This window comes from Microcaecilia unicolor, chromosome 1 (assembly GCF_901765095.1).
Source record: "Microcaecilia unicolor chromosome 1, aMicUni1.1, whole genome shotgun sequence".
NCBI classification, from domain to species: Eukaryota; Metazoa; Chordata; class Amphibia; order Gymnophiona; family Siphonopidae; genus Microcaecilia; species Microcaecilia unicolor.
The window spans coordinates 580,584,764-580,602,474 of NC_044031.1; the positions used below are offsets into that span (position 1 = coordinate 580,584,764).

At 47.7% G+C, this 17,711-nt stretch overlaps 1 protein-coding gene across 6 annotated transcripts in view; it reads left to right on the forward strand.

Moving 5' to 3' along the window:
• Positions 1 to 17,711, forward strand: part of WDYHV1 (WDYHV motif containing 1) — a 90,847-nt gene that overhangs the window by 23,128 nt on the left and 50,008 nt on the right. For 5 of the 6 annotated variants that reach the window (XM_030218790.1, XM_030218775.1, XM_030218782.1 and 2 more), the window contains exon 3: positions 431 to 530. The exons of the other annotated variant lie outside the window; for it this stretch is intronic. In XM_030218790.1, coding sequence (XP_030074650.1) covers positions 431 to 530 — 100 coding nt within the window. The remainder of the gene's footprint in view (positions 1 to 430; positions 531 to 17,711) is intronic. 6 annotated transcript variants of the gene reach the window in all.

Genomic DNA, 17,711 nt, shown 5'->3' on the forward strand with positions numbered 1-17,711 from the left:
CGGTAGAAGAGGCAGAGTATCACACATCCTCCTTGTCCAGCACTGCCTTCAAAATGGCAGCGCATCCTTATATGGTAGAGAGGCCTTGGGATGCGCTGGGCAGGGCGCAGCCATTTTGAAGGTGGTGCTGGACGAGGAGAGAATGTGCTACTCCTTCCTCCGTCAAAGAGGGAGAGGGCTCGGCTAGACCACCAGGGAGCATGGGGCTTGGAGTAGCAGCCCACTTGGGCCACCAGGGCTGTTTTTTATCTGTGTTTAGAATCCCCAATCCCTAACTAGGGGCTAAAACGTTGAGTTGTCCCCTCTCCCCCGCTCCCTCCAACCAGGACCTGCCCTTAAATTGTAAAAAGCTGAAGGAGGTCCCACCCCCAGATCACTGAGCAGTATTCAGCATAACATGTTTTTTCTTAAATCTGACTTCATTTCATAGTGAAGAGAATGTTTGGAAACTCTGTGAATACATCCGAGACCATGAACCCTCTGCACTGGAAGAATTTTATGCTGTCTTTATATCCAATGACAACAAGATGGTAAGTTGCTAAAGAAAGCTGACAAAAGCACACGCTGAGTTGTTCTGATTCCAGGATAGCAGGGTTGTGTGACTTTCTTTTTCTGGAGCCAGAACCAGCAGTTAGCAGTCTTGTGCTTTTCTGATGCTCTCCCCTGACGAGATACAGATTTTTCCTGCATGAGCACTTGGTCTAAGTGATCTGTAACTGTGGTTTGCACACTGTGTACCCTTGCTCAGTTTTGTAACAGATACCTCAGGTTTGCTGTGGTGATTTACATGTGTTTTGCTAAACTTATAGGCCTCCGGTGTAGGAGGCTTGTGGAGACTAAGCCTCCCCCAGCCCCAGCTGGTCTCTCTCACTCTCTCTCTCTCTTTCTCTTTCTCTCTTGATAGAGAGAACTGAGGCAGCTTAGGGCTGTGCCAGAACCTGCAGAAGCCCAAACAGGATTCAAACAACAGGTAAAGCTAACCACACAGAGAAACAGCTCAAAGTTCAGCAACAGCACAGCTAGCAGACTGCGGAGAATCACAAGGTAAGCTGACAGCTGAGGGAAATAACGCTAGAGCATCCTATGCAAGCAAAGGTAGGTATAAATAGGGTCTGGCATCTGACATCATCTGCCTCAGACATCAGCCCAATCCCTGACATAGCCAATCAGGACCGAGACCCTGTCGCTACCATGCTTTTCTGAGTAGGATCATAACACAGCTGAGCTGGTGGAATGCTGCTCACGCTGTGGGAAGCGCAGAGCAGTGTTGACAGTGTGTCCTTTCTGCCTTTTGGACCCAGATTCGGTGGGGACTGCAGTTTCCTGCACAGAGGAAATTAGCCCACACAGGGCTTCTTCCCTCGCAGACGCAATCCCACCCATCCATTTTGGAGAGCCACAGGTTTCCTTCTTACAGGCTGAACTGCCAAGTGATTAATCATCTCAGGAGACAGGTACCTTACATTTTTTTATCTTGGAGCCAGGGGGTTATGGCCATGCTGGCTTGCAGGGGAATTCTGGGCAAGAACCCTTGTCTTCTCCCCCTCCCCCAAATTTGTTTTATTGATGCATCAGGCCTATCTGCTTAAAGTTACATCAGCCTGCTACTGTCCCATTTTACCCCTGTGGGAGGGAATCAGGAGGATTCTTCCTTCAAGAGGAGGAGGGGGGGACCATTTCTGAGGTGGAAGCTGTTTCTCCTCCCTCCCTTGCACCGTTGGATGGTGGCAATTTTATAGCTTCCCTATCTTCTCTGATAGATCTGATGGAGGAGGAGGAAATTTGAATGAGGCAGATGACCCCTCTGCGGTCAGGGTTTTCCATAAGGAACAGTTGCCCTTCTTTCTAACTAAAGCTCTGGAGGTGCTTAATATTGCTTCGTCAGATGCCACCACTTTGGTGGCAGCTAATCCCAAAATGGCTAGCACCAATCGCCCTCCTAAGGCCTTTCCAGTTCATAAGGCCGTGAGTTAATTATGGCACAGTGGTCCACTCTAGATGCCAGTTTAAAAGTGGCACGGGCAATGTCTTGCCTTTATCTGATCTCTCCGGGTGAGCTAGGGAAGCTCGGTTTGCCTAAAGTGGACTCGCAGGTTGCTGTGGTGACTAAGAAGACCACCTTGTCTGCGGAAGGAAGGATTGTGCTGAAGGATATGCAGGACTGTAAACTGGAAGCTTCGCTGAAGCGCTCTTTTGAGGTGGGGACGCTGTAATTGCAGGCAGCCATCTGCAGTTCCTCTGCAGCCAGGGCCTGTGTCTGTTGGGTGCAGCTAGCGACAAACACTGGCTCCCAGCAGGCTTTGGAGTTTCCAAGTATTGAGATGGGGTTAATGTATTTGGCAGATTTGTTGTATGGCCTAGCCAGGCTTTTGGCTATGCAAATGGCATTGGCAGTCACAGCGTGGTGGTTGCTGTTGCTCAGGCACTGGGCTGTGGATACAACAACTAGGCAGCGCGTGACTAAGCTCCCCTTCCAGGGGACACTCCTCTTTGGGGAGGACTTAGAAAAGTTGATCAAAGACCTGGGGAACTCCAAGACACAGCACCTTCCTGAGACTAGGTCTAAGGGGGCGTCTAGAGTGGCTCGGGCTCACGCTTGTCTGAAGGACTCTTAAGCGGTACCGTCTGGAGTGCTTGTCCTCCAGCCCCCCCACCCTACACAATGATGGGAGGCTGGGCCACTCCTCTGCAGGAGTTGATAGGTGGACAGTTGACCCACTTTTATGGGGAGTGGGCCCACGCATGTCCAACCAGTGGGACATTATTCGAGAAGAATACTAATTAGAGTTTGTAGCTCCAATCATCGATTCTTTCTTGGAGTCCCCATTCAAAGCTTCACTCAAGAAGAAGGCTGTGCAGGCCATGCTCCACTCCTTGCTGGACCTTGGAGCAGTGGTGCCAGTGCCCTTGCTCGAGCAAGGCAAGAGTTGTTATTCCATTTACTTTGTGGTTCCCAAAAAGAGAATCTGCTTCCGACTGGTTGTCGACATCGAGGTCAACAGATTTTTGAAGGTCCAGCGTACTCGAATGGAGATTTTGTGCTCTGTGATCACAGTGGTGCAGCCAAGGGAGTACCTTGCCTCACTGGATCTCAAAGCAGCATATTTGCATATTCCCATCTCGTCACCCCTTCAGCATTTTCTACGCTTTGCGGTTTTTGGGCAGCATTTTCAGTTCAAGGCAATACATTTCGGTTTGGCAACCATCCCCCAGAACTTTTTCGAAGGTGATGGTGGTAGTGGTGGCCTTTCTGTGTAGTTCAAAAATGTAGCTGATTTCCAGTTTGAAAAGATAAGTTGAATACTAATAGCCAATAGAATGTCAATTGATTTCGGTTTGCAGACTGACAATTAAAAGCAGGGATGTTGTGAACGGAGGACTACAATATCATAAGTTATGTTAGAAGAGCAGTTATGGCTTTGATAGGAGAAAGTAAGGGTTCCAGGGCTGGATTAAACAGTAGGGGTGAAAGGGGGCAGCCTTGTTGGGTATCCTATTAAGGGTATCATTGACAAGGACCTTGGATACAGGGTTCCAGTATAAAGCTTTGATCCAGGAGGTAATGACATGACCAAAGCCAAACCATTCTGGAACCTGTAGCAGAAAAGGCCATTCTACATGATCAAAGGCTTTTTCAGTGTCTAAAGCCAAGCTAAGCCAACCACAGGTTCCAAAATGCCCTTTGCAATTTGGTTGACTGCATGGAATAATCTTAAGTTATCATCATTGTATCTGTTTTTCATGAATCCTACTTGATGAGAATGTATTTATTAACCTATTATTTTGTTTAGATGTTCAGTTAGGTTTTCAATAGCATTTTGTAATCCAGGTTTAAAAGCAAAATGAGTCTGTAGTTTTGAACTTTACAAGGGTCCTTGTTTGGTAACAAGTATAATAGTAGCTTCAATGAATCTACATTGATGATTAGGATGAATTCTATTATAGATGAAATAGGTCAGTAAATATGGCGCTAATAATGAGCTAACTTTTTTTGGTTGTTATAAAATTCTGATGCTTATTCCATCAGGGCCAGGTGCTTTGTTAAAGGTCAGGAAGGAAATGGCGGAAATTATCTCCTGGATGGAAATGGGAGAGTGTAAAAGTACACACATTTGGGGCTAGATTCAGTAAATGGTGCTAGAATAGCATTGAGCGCTGATTTTGGCACCCAAATTGGGACGCCTGGATTTACACAAGGTATAATTTGTGGCACCCAATTTGGGCACACATCCTCGGTATTCTGTAACACTGTGCGCAAACTTTAGGAATGCCCCGACCTCCCCCATGCAGCTCCCATGGCCATGCCCCCTCTTGGGTTCTGGTCTATGGGATTTGGGCACACATTATTATAGAATAATGCATAGCAAGATGTGCTTGCAAATTCAAATTGATTCCAGTTGGCACCCAATTATTGGAATTGGGTCGTTAGCCAATTTAGTTGGGCGCATATGTTGGATCAGTGCCATATGTAGAATCTGAGGTGTGGCAGAATAGGCAGAGGCGCAACTTCTTTAGCTGATGTAAATATACATGGGTTTATTTTATTGCAGTTTGTGCTATTTTATAAAGATCCATAGGCACCTATGTGCCTGTGGAAAATAGGCACCTTTTTGCACTCTCAATTTAAAATGATCCTCTAATCCTATAACCCTAGTGCCTAAGTGCAAGATCTCTTTGTGCACTGAGATAATAGAATTCTAACACCTATGCATTTGATTGGTTGCTAAGCAGTATCATAGAAGCTTAGCTCACAGCCTGCGTAGTATGCAACTGCAAAGGTGATGGGGGAGGGATGTGGATAGAAGCTGGGCAGGGTAGAGCGCAAGAGGTGGCGGTGTTGGGTCCCCTGCAAACAGTGATCATGGCATGATTAAGTTTGAGCTACTATCTGGGATGAACCCACAAAAGAAATCTACTGTAGCTGCATTTAATTTTGGAAAGGGTGACTATAATAAAATGAGGAAAATGGTTAAAAAAGAAACTAAAAGGATCGGTTGCAAAGGTTAGGACACTCAAATCAGGCATGAATGTTATTCAAAAATATCATCTTGGAAGCCCAGTCCAGATGCATTCCACTTATTTGCAAAGGTGGAAAGAAAAGAAAATGTCAGCATGGTTAAAAGGTGAAGTAAAAGAGGCCATTACAGGGAGAGGAAGTGACGTCACGAAGCCGAATGGACGCTTGAGACTTTAGCTCCTGCACTTCCCTGCGACTAAATTGCTTCATCGGCCACCATCCGCTCCTGATTCCCTCTCAGATTGCTGGAAGAAATTTGAGGTGACTTTTGGGTCACGATGAGTAAAAGTTCAGCGACACAACTCAGGGAGGGAGAACGATGTTCGGCGAGGCAATTGCCGTGGGGCCTTTCGCGCCCTGGTTCTCCCGCGCGCGACCGTTTGTCTGGATCAGACTCTGCCTCACACGTTGACAGCAGGAGAATAGCACCTAAAAAGGGCTTTTCCAGAGAACTGGCAAAATATTTGGATGAGATATGAGAAGATATTAAGACGTCCAAGCTAGAAATTCTAGAGCACATGGACGCTATAAGAATTGATATTTGTGAGCTGGGGAGCTGAGTTGAGGTCCTGGAAGAGCGCGTGGACGAACAAGATGAGCGGGCTGGGTTGGTGGAATCTCGTTTCAAGCAATTGACTGAGCAAGCAGAAGAGTTCCAGTATAAAATAGATGACTTAGAGAACTGAGGCCGGAAAAATAACCTCCGGTTTCGCAGAGTTCCCGAGAATTCTAATATGGAGGATATACCATCTATTGTGAGGACACTGTGAGGCATATTTTCAAAGCACTTAGCCTTCCAAAGTTCCATAGAAACCTATGGAACTTTGGAAGGCTAAGTGCTTTGAAAATATGCCTCTGTGTGTGAAAATATTGGGAGAAAGCTTGGAAGCTGAAGCTGTTGAGATGGATCGTGCACATAGAGCACTTGGAAAAACTCCAGATAACCGACCTAGGGATACTAAAGTGCGATTTACATCTTATGCTCTTAAGGAGAAAATATGGTTGAAAGCCCGCCAGTTACCATCACTGGATTACAATGATACGAGGGTGTCGGTTTTCCAGGACTTGTCTTTGTTTACCTTAGTCCAAAGGCGGGCCATGAAACCAGTGCTGGAGATTTTGGTAAAGGGAAAAAATCAAGTACAGATGGGACTTTCCCATTTGCATTATGTTTCACATTCAGTGGTAAACAGGTTAGGTTTTGCAGTTTTTGCATGAAGCTGGCCTGACTGGTTCTGCGGTACCGCCGGGCGACCTGGCTCCTGCGATGAGAGCTCAGTTACAAAAATGGAAGAGAGTATCGAAGAAGCCCAAGAAGCAAGGGAAACCTACTTGACTGTGGTTTTCTTGATATACTGACGATATGGAAGTGGTGGTATGTTAAAGTTATAATATGTTTTCAGTGGGACTATAGCGGATGTGGAAGGAATAAGGGTAGAGTGTGTGCAGGAGGGTGGCTTGATGAAATGTGTTATGGTGCGTAACGTTTGAGTGGGGGGTGTAATCGGGATATGTGTGCGGTGTGTGGGGGTCTATTTGGTTTGAGTGGAGTGCTTCCTGGATTTCCCATTCAGGGCCCTGGGGCGCTGTCTGGTGGGGTATGATTGTAGGTAGAGGGGGGTTGGGGGTCTGGGGGGGGGTTGGGTTGCCTTGGGGGAAGTTTTATTTGTGCGGGTGGTGCTTCGGGGGGGGGGGGGGGGGGGCTTCCTGGTTTAGGTGAGTTTACGATGTACCTGCTAGGCAGAGGTTTGACATGACTGCAGATTTAAAATTTCTATCCTATAATGTTGAAAGGCCTGAATTATCCACAAAAGCGTCAGAAATTGTTTAAAGAACTAACACATTTTCATCCACAGGTGGTGTTCCTCCAGGAGGCTCATTTAAGAAGGGATCATGAGAAGTTTTTGTGTCACCCTCATTATTTATTTTTTTGTTATATTTGTACCCCGCGCTTTCCCACTCATGGCAGGCTCAATGCGGCTTACATGGGGCAATGGAGGGTTAAGTGACTTGCCCAGAGTCGCAAGGAGCTGCCTGTGCCTGAAGTGGGAATCGAACTCAGTTCCTCAGTTCCCCAGGACCAAAGTCCACCACCCTAACCACTAGACCACTCCTCTATATTTTGTGCTTCTGCATTAGATGGCTCTAAGAAAAGGGGGGGTGGCCATTATGTTGCACTCCACTCTACAGATGCAGGTGGTGCGGGTGAAGAGAGACAGAGAGGGGCAGTTTTTACTTCTCAGTGTGGTATTGGGTGACCAGGTTGTTACACTAGCTTCGATCTACGCTCCTAATGAAGGGCAGAAAGGATTCTTGACTAAGTTGGTGGGTCATTTTAATTCTTGTCCTCCGGGGAAATTTATAGTGGGGGGGGGATTTCAACGCTACGCATAATCCAGTGCTAGATAGGTCGGGTCCACCGTCTGGGGGATGTCTTGCTCTCTCAAGCTTTGAGTGGGTTTGTTAGGAATTTAGGGATCTCGGATATGTGGCGAGTTTCCCATCCTGGGGCCCAGGATTACTCGTTTTATTCCCACTCGCATGAAACATATTCTCGAATTGATTATATTTTTGTGGATGTCACATTGACACATGATGGATGGTCTTCTGATATTGGTACTGTTACCTTGTCGGACCATGCTCTGGTATGGGTCAGTCTTCCCTCGTTGGGGGTAGAGCAGAGGGAGTGGAGATGGTCGCTGAACACTCTTCTTTGAAAGGAGGAAATTTTGGCTGGCTACAGAAAGCTTTTTCAAGAGTATATGGAGCTTAATGTGGACTCAGGACCTTCTCTGGGAATTGTATGGGATGCGCTCAAGGCAGTTCCTTGTCATCAAGCAGATGAAGCCATTACGTATGGGTTGTGTCCATCAACCAGCAGGGGGAGATAGCACTCAACTTTTCACAGTGCCTCATGGCCAGCTAGCTCCACTGCCTCTTCAGTATTCTATATCTCCCCAAGCAGGGTGGCTGCAGCTTCTTCGAGCTCCATCAAAAATCTGCCTGGGGGTGGCTCCTGGCTTGCCAGTTGTTAGCCGGGGTGTTAGAGGCTATAGCAGCTTCACTTTGAAGGCACATAGGTCAGCCCTTTCCCTGCCTTACCCATGCCCCCGTGGATGTGGACATATTAGCTTGCTTTTCCCTGTCCTTTCCCACTCAGTGGATGCGGGCACATTGGTTCACCTTTCCCTGCCTTTCCCACTTATCTGAGCCTCCGGAGTGATTTTATTTACCTCTTTTGCCTCTGCTTTCCTCACAGCGTTAAAAACAAGAAAAGAGGTTTTTTTTCTTGAGATTCTTCTGCAGGACCGGAGCTGTGATACTCGGTCTAGTGAGGTAAGAGTGTTTTCTGACTCCTCCGGGGTGGGCCCGCGATCGGGACGTTTTTGGCGCGAACCGTCATTTCTGAATTTTACCGCCATTTTAGGCGATGGCTGCGGAGACTGTAAAGCGCTGTTCTAAATGTGGCAAGCGCAAATAAGCAGCGGGGCTCTGTAATTCGTGCTGTACAGACGGTAGAGCCGGTCCGAGCATGGCGAGCACGATCTTTCGCGCTCTGAGCTGGCAGCGGATCTTCGGACCCTCTGCCTGCCCCCCCCCCCCCCCCCCCCCCCCCCCGGTGGATCCTGGCCTTTTGGAGTTGGCTTTGCCTGTTTCTTATCCTCCTGATAAACGCAGAAGGGCTAATTCCCCTTCTGAGTGTGACGCACCCCCCTTTTCCCCCCCCGTGGTCGGGCTATGAGGATTCTGAGGGGTCTGGCAGAACTTCTTGGGCTGAGGAGCCAGAGTCGGGTGCAGAATTGCCACAGGAGCTTGATGATCCGTCTGCGGTGAGGATTTTCCACTGCGAGGAGCTGCCAGCGCTTATTTCAGATGCCTTACAAGCCCTCTCGATTGAAGATCCTGGGAGTAGCACAGCCTCCTCTGTTAATCCAAGGATGGCTAGTACCAGAAAGCCTGCTCGAGCCTTTCCTTTGCATGACTCCATCCAAGAGCTTATTTCGGCTCAATGGGCTGACCCCGAAGGACCTTTGAAGGTTGCCAGGGCTATGGGGCAATTATACCCTCTGAGTGAGGAACATTTGGCTCACTTTGCAATGCCTAAAGTGGATGCCCTGGTCACGGCTGTGACAAAGAGAACTACCCTCCCTGTTGAAGGAGGTGTTGCCCTGAAGGATATTCAAGACCGCAGGCTTGATTCAGCTCTGAAGCGGTCCTTTGATTTGGCAGGTCTCACTGTTCGGGTGTCTGCATGCAGTTGTTATGCTGCTAGAGCCTGCCTGGCTTGGTTACAGCAGGCAGTGGAACAGCCCGGTGGTGGAGTGGAGACCTTATCTGAAGTGGCTCCGTGGATGGAGTCAGCCTTGTCCTTTTTGGCTGATGCCCTTTATGATATGGTCAGAGCTTCGGCTAAACAAATGGCTGTAGCAGTGGCGGCTCGCCGCACTCCTTGGCTACGACATTGGGCGGCGGACAAGGCCTCTAAGCAAAGGTTGGTGAAGTTGCCCTTTCAAGGCCTTCTCCTGTTTGGTGAGGAGCTGGACAACATTGTTAAAGGCCTGGGGGATTCCAAACCTCAGCGCTTGCCCGAAGATAGGCCGAAGCCTTCCTCTAAGGATCAGGCGGTCCGCTCCTCTTACAGACCTTGCTTCCGTGAAGCTAGAAGGTACCGCCTGGGGCGTGCTGCTGGGTTCACTTCTCGTGCCCGCTTTCAGCAGAGAAACTCCTTTCGCTCGGACAAACGTTCCGCAGCTGCCGGTTCAAGGCCTGGAGTTCAGGGGTGACCCTCTCAATGATGGTGCGCCGGCCCCCTCCTCGTTTCCTGTCATCAGAGGAAGACTTTCCCTCTTTTTCGAGGAGTGGGCCAAAATCTCCGCAGATCAGTGGGTCTTGGACCTGATCAGAGACGGATACCGAATAGAATTCGATGCCCCGGTGAGAGACGTGTTTCTGGAGTCCTGATGCGGTTCTGCCGCCAAACGGGCAGCGGTAGAGGAGACTTTGCACAGTCTGTGCCAGATAGGGACTGTGACCCCGGTGCCTCCCGCCGAACAAGGTCTAGGCCGCTACTCCATTTACTTTGTGGTGCCACGAAAAGGCGGGTCTTTTCGCCCGATCCTGGACTTAAAAGAGCTAAACAAGTCCTTAAGAGTGCGGCATTTTCACATGGAAACCCTGCGCTCCGTCATTGCAGCGGTACAGCCAGTAGAGTGTCTCACGTCTCTGGACCTGAAAGAAGCTTACTTGCATATACCAATTTGGCCCCCGTACCAGAAGTTTCTGCGGTTTGCGGTGTTGGGAAAACATTTCCAGTTTCGGGCCTTGCCTTTTGGCCTCGCCACAGCTCCCCGAACCTTCTCCAAGGTAATGGTGGTAGTAGCTGCCTTTCTCAGGTGAGAGGGTATCCGGGTTCACCCGTACCTAGACGACTGGCTCATCAGAGCAGACTCAGAAAAAGAGAGTCATCTAGCTACAGCCAGAGTGGTTTCATCCTTCAATCTCTGGGCTGGGTCGTCAATATGGCCAAAAGTTATCTGACCCCCTCGCAATCTCTAGAATATTTGGGGGCCAGGTTCGACACAGCCTCGGGCTATGTGTTTCTTCCCGAGCAAAGGCGGTGCAAGCTTCAGAATCGGGTCCGTCTGCTCCTGAGGATGCCCCGCCCACGAGCTTGGGACATTGTCCAGCTGTTGGGATCGATGACAGCCACCTTGAAAGTGGTGCCATGGGCGAGAGCGTACCTGAGACCTCTACAGTATTCTCTACTTGAACGATGGTCTCCAGTATCTCAGGATTATCAGTGCAGACTTTCTTGGCTCCCTGCGGCCCGCGTCAGTATGGAGTGGTGGCTCTTGGACAGCATGTTGCGGCGGGGAATGTCGCTGGTGCTCCCCGATTGGTGCCTAGTGGTGACAGATGCCAGCCTGAAGGGCTGGGGCGCACATTGCCAGGGGAAGCATGCCCAGGGTCTGTGGACGCCCAACGAGTCGGAGTGGTGTATCAACCGCCTGGAGATGAAAGCGGTGTTTCTGGCTCTTCTGGCCTTTCAAGTGACCCTGGAAGGATTGGCTGTCCGAGTGATGTCGGACAACACGACAGCAGTGGCCTACATAAATCGACAAGGCGACACTCAGTGCAGAGCTCTAGCCGCGCAGGCCGAACAAATTTGCCACTGGGCTGAGCTGCATCTACAGTCCCTGTCAGCAGCTCACATTGCAGGTCAGAGCAACGTGCAAGCTGACTATCTAAGCAGGCATCAGATCGATCCAGCGGAGTGGGAACTAGCAGACGATGTATTCCTGCAGATATGTGCCAAATGGGGCAAGCCAGTGATGGATCTTATGGCGACCAGTTCCAATGCCAAAGTCCCGTGCTTCTTCAGCAGACAGAGGGATTGCCGGGTTGGATACCTTGGCTCAACCCTGGGCTTTTGCTGTATGTGTTCCCTCCATGGCCCTTGATAGGGCGAGCGCTCCTGCGGATTCGGCTGCATCCAGGAGAAGTGGTGCTCATTGCTCTGGATTGGCCCAGGATGCCTTGGTATGCGGACCTCCGACAGATGCTGTTGGAGGCTCCCTTTCCGTTACCTCTGGTTCCGCACCTGTTGTCACAGGGTCCGGTGGCCATGGAGGACACCTGCCGCTTTGGTCTTATGGCATGGCGATTGAGAGGGCACAATTGAGAGGTAAAGGCTACTCAAATAAGGTAATTTCCACTCTCCTGCAGGCCCGTAAGCGCTCCACTTCCGTGGCTTATGCCAGGATTTGGCGCCAGTTTGAAGTCTGGTGTGTTTCAAGAGCGCTTTCTCCGTTGCAGGCTCCTGTCTCGCCGATTCTGGACTTTTTGCAGGATGGTGTACACAAAGGCTTGGCCTATAATTCCCTGTGGGTGCAAGTGGCAGCATTGGCCTCCCTGCGTGGCAAGGTTGAAGGCGTGTCCTTAGCTATTCATCCAGATGTGGCACAGTTTCTTAGAGGGGTGCTTCGGCTCCGTCCTCCCGTGCGGGCACCTTGTCCAGCTTGGAACCTGGGGTTAGTATTGAAGGCCCTTCAGGGGGCTCCCTTTGAACCGCTTCGGCGTGCTTCAGAGAAAGATTTGACACTGAAGGCTGTCTTTTTAGTAGCCTTTACCTCGGCGAGACGGGTGTCAGAGCTCCAGGTGCTGTCCTGTAGAGACCCTTTTCTGCAATTCTCAGAGTCAGGGGTCACGGTTCGGACCGTGCCTTCCTTCATGCCTAAGGTGGTTTCAGCGTTTCACCTAAACCAGCCTGTTTTTCTTCCCTCCTTTGTTGAGGAGGAGTTTCCAGATTCATTTGGGCAGTTGCACCTTTTGGATGTGCGCAGGACTCTGTTGCAGTATCTGCGAATTACAAATTTTTTCAGAACCTCTGATCATCTTTTTGTGCTGTTTGCAGGTCCTCGCAGAGGGTCTTCAGCATCTAAAGCCACTATTGCCCGTTGGCTCAAAGAAGCTATCTTTTCAGCATATCTGCTGTCTGGCCGGGCTCCGCCTGAAGCCTTTAAGGCACATTCCACAAGAGCGATTTCCTCTTCCTGGGCGGAAACTGGAGCACTATCTCTTCATGAGATTTGCAATGCTGCAACATGGGCTTCTAAGCTCTCTTTCGCCCAACATTACAGGCTGGATGTGGCTGCCAGGAGGGATGCGCATTTTGGAGCACAGGTGCTAGCGCGTGGTGTGGCTTGTTCCCACCCTATTTAGGGATTGCTTTGTTACATCCCATACGTAATGGCTTCATCTGCTTGATGACAAGGAAGGGAAAATTAGGTTCTTACCATGATGATTTTCTTTCCTTTAGTCATAGCAGATGAAGCCATGAGCCCTCCCTGTATGATTGTCTGTATTGCAGTGATTCTGATTTTAGGTGCTGTTCTTGTTTCCTGAAGTTACATTCCTTCCTTGGGGAGTCGGAAAACAGTCTTCAGGATTCTTGTTACAGTTATAGGAGGATGAGTTCATTCCCTCCAGTTCATGTTTTGGGAGGATGAGTTTATTCCCTCCAGGAGGATGCAAGTATTCCCTCCGTTTATACAAAGTGGAGGACGAGTTTATTCCCTCCAGGAGGATGAGTTCATTCCCTTCTTTTGTGAGTTCATGCCCTTGTTAAGGGGCCATCGTTCGCTGTGAGGAAAGTTCATGTTATTCCCATTGCGGTTTGCCATACTGCTTTGGAAGCTTCAAATACTGAAGAGGCAGTGGAGCTAGCTGGCCATGAGGCACTGTGAAAAGTTGAGTGCTCTCTATCTCCCCCTGCTGGTTGATGGACACAACCCATACGTAATGGCTTCATCTGCTATGACTAAAGGAAAGAAAATTATCATGGTAAGAACCTAATTTTCCCTTTCCAGGGGATATTTCCTTCAGAAGGCTAGCTTTAGGGCTAGGCAGCAGAAGGCAGAGGTGGCTAAATGTTTAACACAATTGACCTTGTTATCAGAAAAGCATAAATCCTCTCATTCTGTGAAAACGTTGAGGGAAATTCAGGCGTTGCGCCTGAAATTGGATCAGATCTATTTCGACCAGTTAAAGTTCTTTAATGACCAACAGAAGCATTCCCACTTTGTTTTTAGTAACAAACCCAGTAGGACTCTGGCGCTCAAATTGAGGCACTTGAGTTGATAAAACTATTTTGAAGGTGAGGGATAGGGTGGGGGGTGGGGGGTTGGTGACTAGTTCACGGCAGATAAGAGAGAAATTTAAGTTGTTTTACCAATCGCTTTATACTTCAAAACTGTGTCTAGTACTGAGGAGTCACATTAATTTCTGTTGGTATGTTCTTTCCCTACACTTACGTTAGGTCAGAGGGAGGCATTGGATGAGAAGATTTCAGTGGAAGAGTTGTTAAGGTGATTAAGGCCCTGCCAATTGGAAAGTCGCCTGCTCTGGATGGGCTACCGAATGAATTTTGTAAGGCTTTTAAGGGGGAATTGGCTCCTATTTTTACGGAAATCATAAATGAGATTCTAGTAGAAGATGAATTTCCTTCTTCTATGATGGAAGCTTGGATAGCGGTAATACCCAAACTGGGTAAAGATATGACTGCGTGTGCCTCATATCATCCCATTTCTATACTAAATTCTTATATAAAAATCTTAGCAAAGGTACTGGCTAATCGTTTGGCAACGGTTATGCCGGACTTAATTCATCCAGACCAGACAGGCTTTATTCCTCGTAGACAGGCAACGGATAATATTTAAAGAATGGTTAATTTACTCCATATAGCTCAGAAAAGCAATCTTCTTGTTTGTTTATTGGGGTTGGATGCCGAAAAGGCATTTGATAGAGTTCATTGGCCTTTTATGTTCCAAGTGTTAGACCGTTTTGGAATAGGTTCGGGTTTTATTCGGTGGATCCGGGCCTTGTATACCTCGCCTAGGGCCTGTGTTAGGGTTAATGGCGGTAACTCTCCAATGTTTTCTTTGTACCGTGGGACCAGACAGGGACGCCCGCTCTCGCCTTTGCTTTTTGCATTGGTTATGGAGCCACTTGCCATGTATATTAGGTCAGACCCTAATATATCAGGAATTGAGGTAGGCAATAGAGAATATAAATTGGCACTTTTTGCTGACGATGTGCTTCTTTCTTTGACAAAGCCTCTAATTTCGTTACTTAATCTGATGAAAGGTCTATCATTATACTCCGCGGTTTCAGGTTTTAAATTAAATGTAAGTCCGAGGCCCTTGAGGTTGGAATTTCTTGATCGGTTGTTGAATCGCTCCAGCACTCTTTCCCATTCAAATGGGTTAAAGGAAGAATAACTTACCTGGGGGTTACACTCACTCCTCACCTTTCAGAGTTATTCTCGGCTAATTATCCAAAACTGTTGAAAGTGGTCAATAGGGATTTAGAGAGATGGGATAACACTATTTTGTCTTGGCTGGGTAGAATTGCGGTCTTAAAGATGAATGTATTGCCACGACTGATGTATTTGTTTCAAGTTCTTCCTATACGGGTTCCTAGAGGCTTCTTGGCAGGTGTGCAGGACAAGTTGGTCCATTTTGTTTGGGCCAATAAGCGTTCTCGTTTGCCTAGGACTTCATTGTATAAGGATAGGAAGAAGGGGGGTTTGGGAGTGCCAAATGTTTTGTGGTACTATAAGGCGGCTCAAGCGCGAGCAGCTTTTGAGTGGTTTCAAGATCAGCCTCATAAGCTGTGGGTGAAGTTGGAGCAGGCTGAGGTGGGTTCTTGTCCGCTTAGGGCCTTGATGTGGATTCCCAGTAAATATAGGTTGTTACGTAAAGATTTGTGTTCCTCGATCCTTTCAACTTTCATTCATCAGGATGGATTGTTTGCTAGGCCGGAAGCGGTGTTATCTAAGTTGTCGCCTATAGCGTATAATCCACTCTTTCCCCCTGGTGTTTCATCAAGAATATTTTGTCGATGGGGGTCCTTGGGCCTGGTTTCTTGGGGTCAATTATTTGAAGAGGGAAGTGTGCTTTCGAGTCTCTGAGGGAACAGTATACTGTTTTACCGAATGAGATGTGTGCCTATTGTCAGTTAAGACATTTTCTTACCTCCAGGGAGATCCAGGCCTCCATAGTGCGGGAAGACTCCTTTATTGAAGACCTTTGTGAAGATTCCATAACAACAAAGGTTCTTATTACATGTTTGTATTCCTTTTTAAGGGGAAGGTTGGGTCCTAATCATGCTCGCAGGGAGAGGTGGCAACAGGAGCTGGGGGTGTCTATTGATGAGGGTGACTGGTCCTTCATTGAGAATAATTGGTCTAAGATCTCTGTCTCAGTTCCTTATCAGGAGATTGTAGTTAAGGTGTTATACCGGTGGTATTTGACTCCGGTCCGGTTGCAGCACATGTTTCCTGGGGTTTCACCACTGTGTTGGCGTGGGTGTGGCCAGAGGGGAACGATGGGCCACATTTGGTGGACTTGTATTAAAATTAAGGCCTATTGGAAAGCAATACAACACAGATTGCACAGGTGGATTCAAAGGCCTGTAAAATGGTCACCTGAGTATTTTCTATTCTCAAAAAAATCGCCAGGTGTTACAAAATCTCAAGCACTGTCACACAAGTAATGGTGGCGGCAAGAGTTGTAATTGCTAGTTGTTGGAAACTGCCTGCAGTCCCACCTTTGACAAGGTGGTTAAATAAACTGTGGTATATATGTGAAATGGAGAGACTCCGGGCAGTACGGGGCCATAAGGAGGCGAAGTGGGAGGCTATCTGCGAGCCTTTTCTGAAGCACTGTGAATGTTGAAGGGGGGTGGAGGGGTGGGTGGGTTGGGAGATGGCTATAGTTGATTGGGGTGCTTGGGGGGGGGGGGGGCTAGGAAACATTGTTAAAAATATCAAAAACTTTGGAGTCACTTGTTGAGCAGTTTGCGGATTTGGATTTCCTGTGGGATATGTATTAGTTAAGAGATGTTGTACAGGGGTATTGATGTTCTATTTTTGTGATTTAATTTTGGTCGACATGTATACATTTATCCTTGATGTTCATTATTCATTGTACAGGAATCTCTTCAGTTTCAATAAAGACTCTTTTCAAATTAAAAACAAAAAAAAACTATGCCATTACAGCCAAAAGATTTCCTTCAGGGAATGGAAAAAGGATCCAAATGAAGAAAATAAGATGCAACATCAGCACTGTCAAGTCAGATGCAAAGCATTAATAAAGAGAATATGAAGAGCAACTTACTGCAGAGGCTAAAATTCACAGTAACAACTTTTTTTTTAAAGTACAGTAGAAGCAGAAAGCCTGAAAGGGAATCCGTGGGATCATTAGATCACGAAGAAGCAAAAGGGGGGCTTAAGGAGGACAAGGCCATAGCAAAGAAACTGAATGAGTTCTTTGCTTTTGTCTTTACAGAAGAAGATGTAAGATATCTGCCTGTACCGGAAATGGTTTTGAAGGGTGATGATGCGGAGGAATTGAAAGAAATATTGGTGAACCCGGAAGATGTACCGAGTCAAATTGACAATTTAAAGAGTAGTAAATCACCTTGACCAGATGGCATACATCCAAGGGTACTCAAAGAACTAGAGCATGAAATTGCTGATGTGCTGTTAGTAATATGTAACCTGTCGTTAAAATCATCTGTAGTGCCTGAAGATTGGAGGGTAGCCAATGTGACGCCAATTTTTAAAAAGGGTTCTAGGGGTGATCTGGGAAATTTATAGACCAGTAAATCCAGTGCATATTTTGTAGCGAAAAAGGTGCCGGTACTCAAATGGCAGGCCACCCTTCAGGGGTGGGAGTGATCACTGAGGGACCCACCCGACAATAGCCAGGCCCCCTGCAACCAGTAACAGAACCTATGATAAGGCAGAATTGTTGTGTAGAGCCTGAGCTCTTTCATTAAAACTTGGAGACCATGGATCAATTTTAGCAGACAATGGAAAAGGTGCTGGTACTCAGTACCCCTCAAGTACCCCCTCAAAAAAAGCCCTGAGTAAATCTGATGTCAGTGTTGGGCAAAATAGTTGAAAATATTATAGAACACATAGACAAACATGGTTTAATGAGACAGTCAGCATGGGTTCAGCCGAGGGAAGTCTTGTCTCACCAACTTGCTTAATTTCTTTGAAGGCGTGGATAAAGGTGAGCCGGTTGATGTAGTGTATCTAGATTTTCAGAAAGCTGTTGATAAAGTTCCTTATGGGAGAAAATAAAGTCATGGGATAGGAGGCAAGGTTTTGGTGTGGATTAGGAAT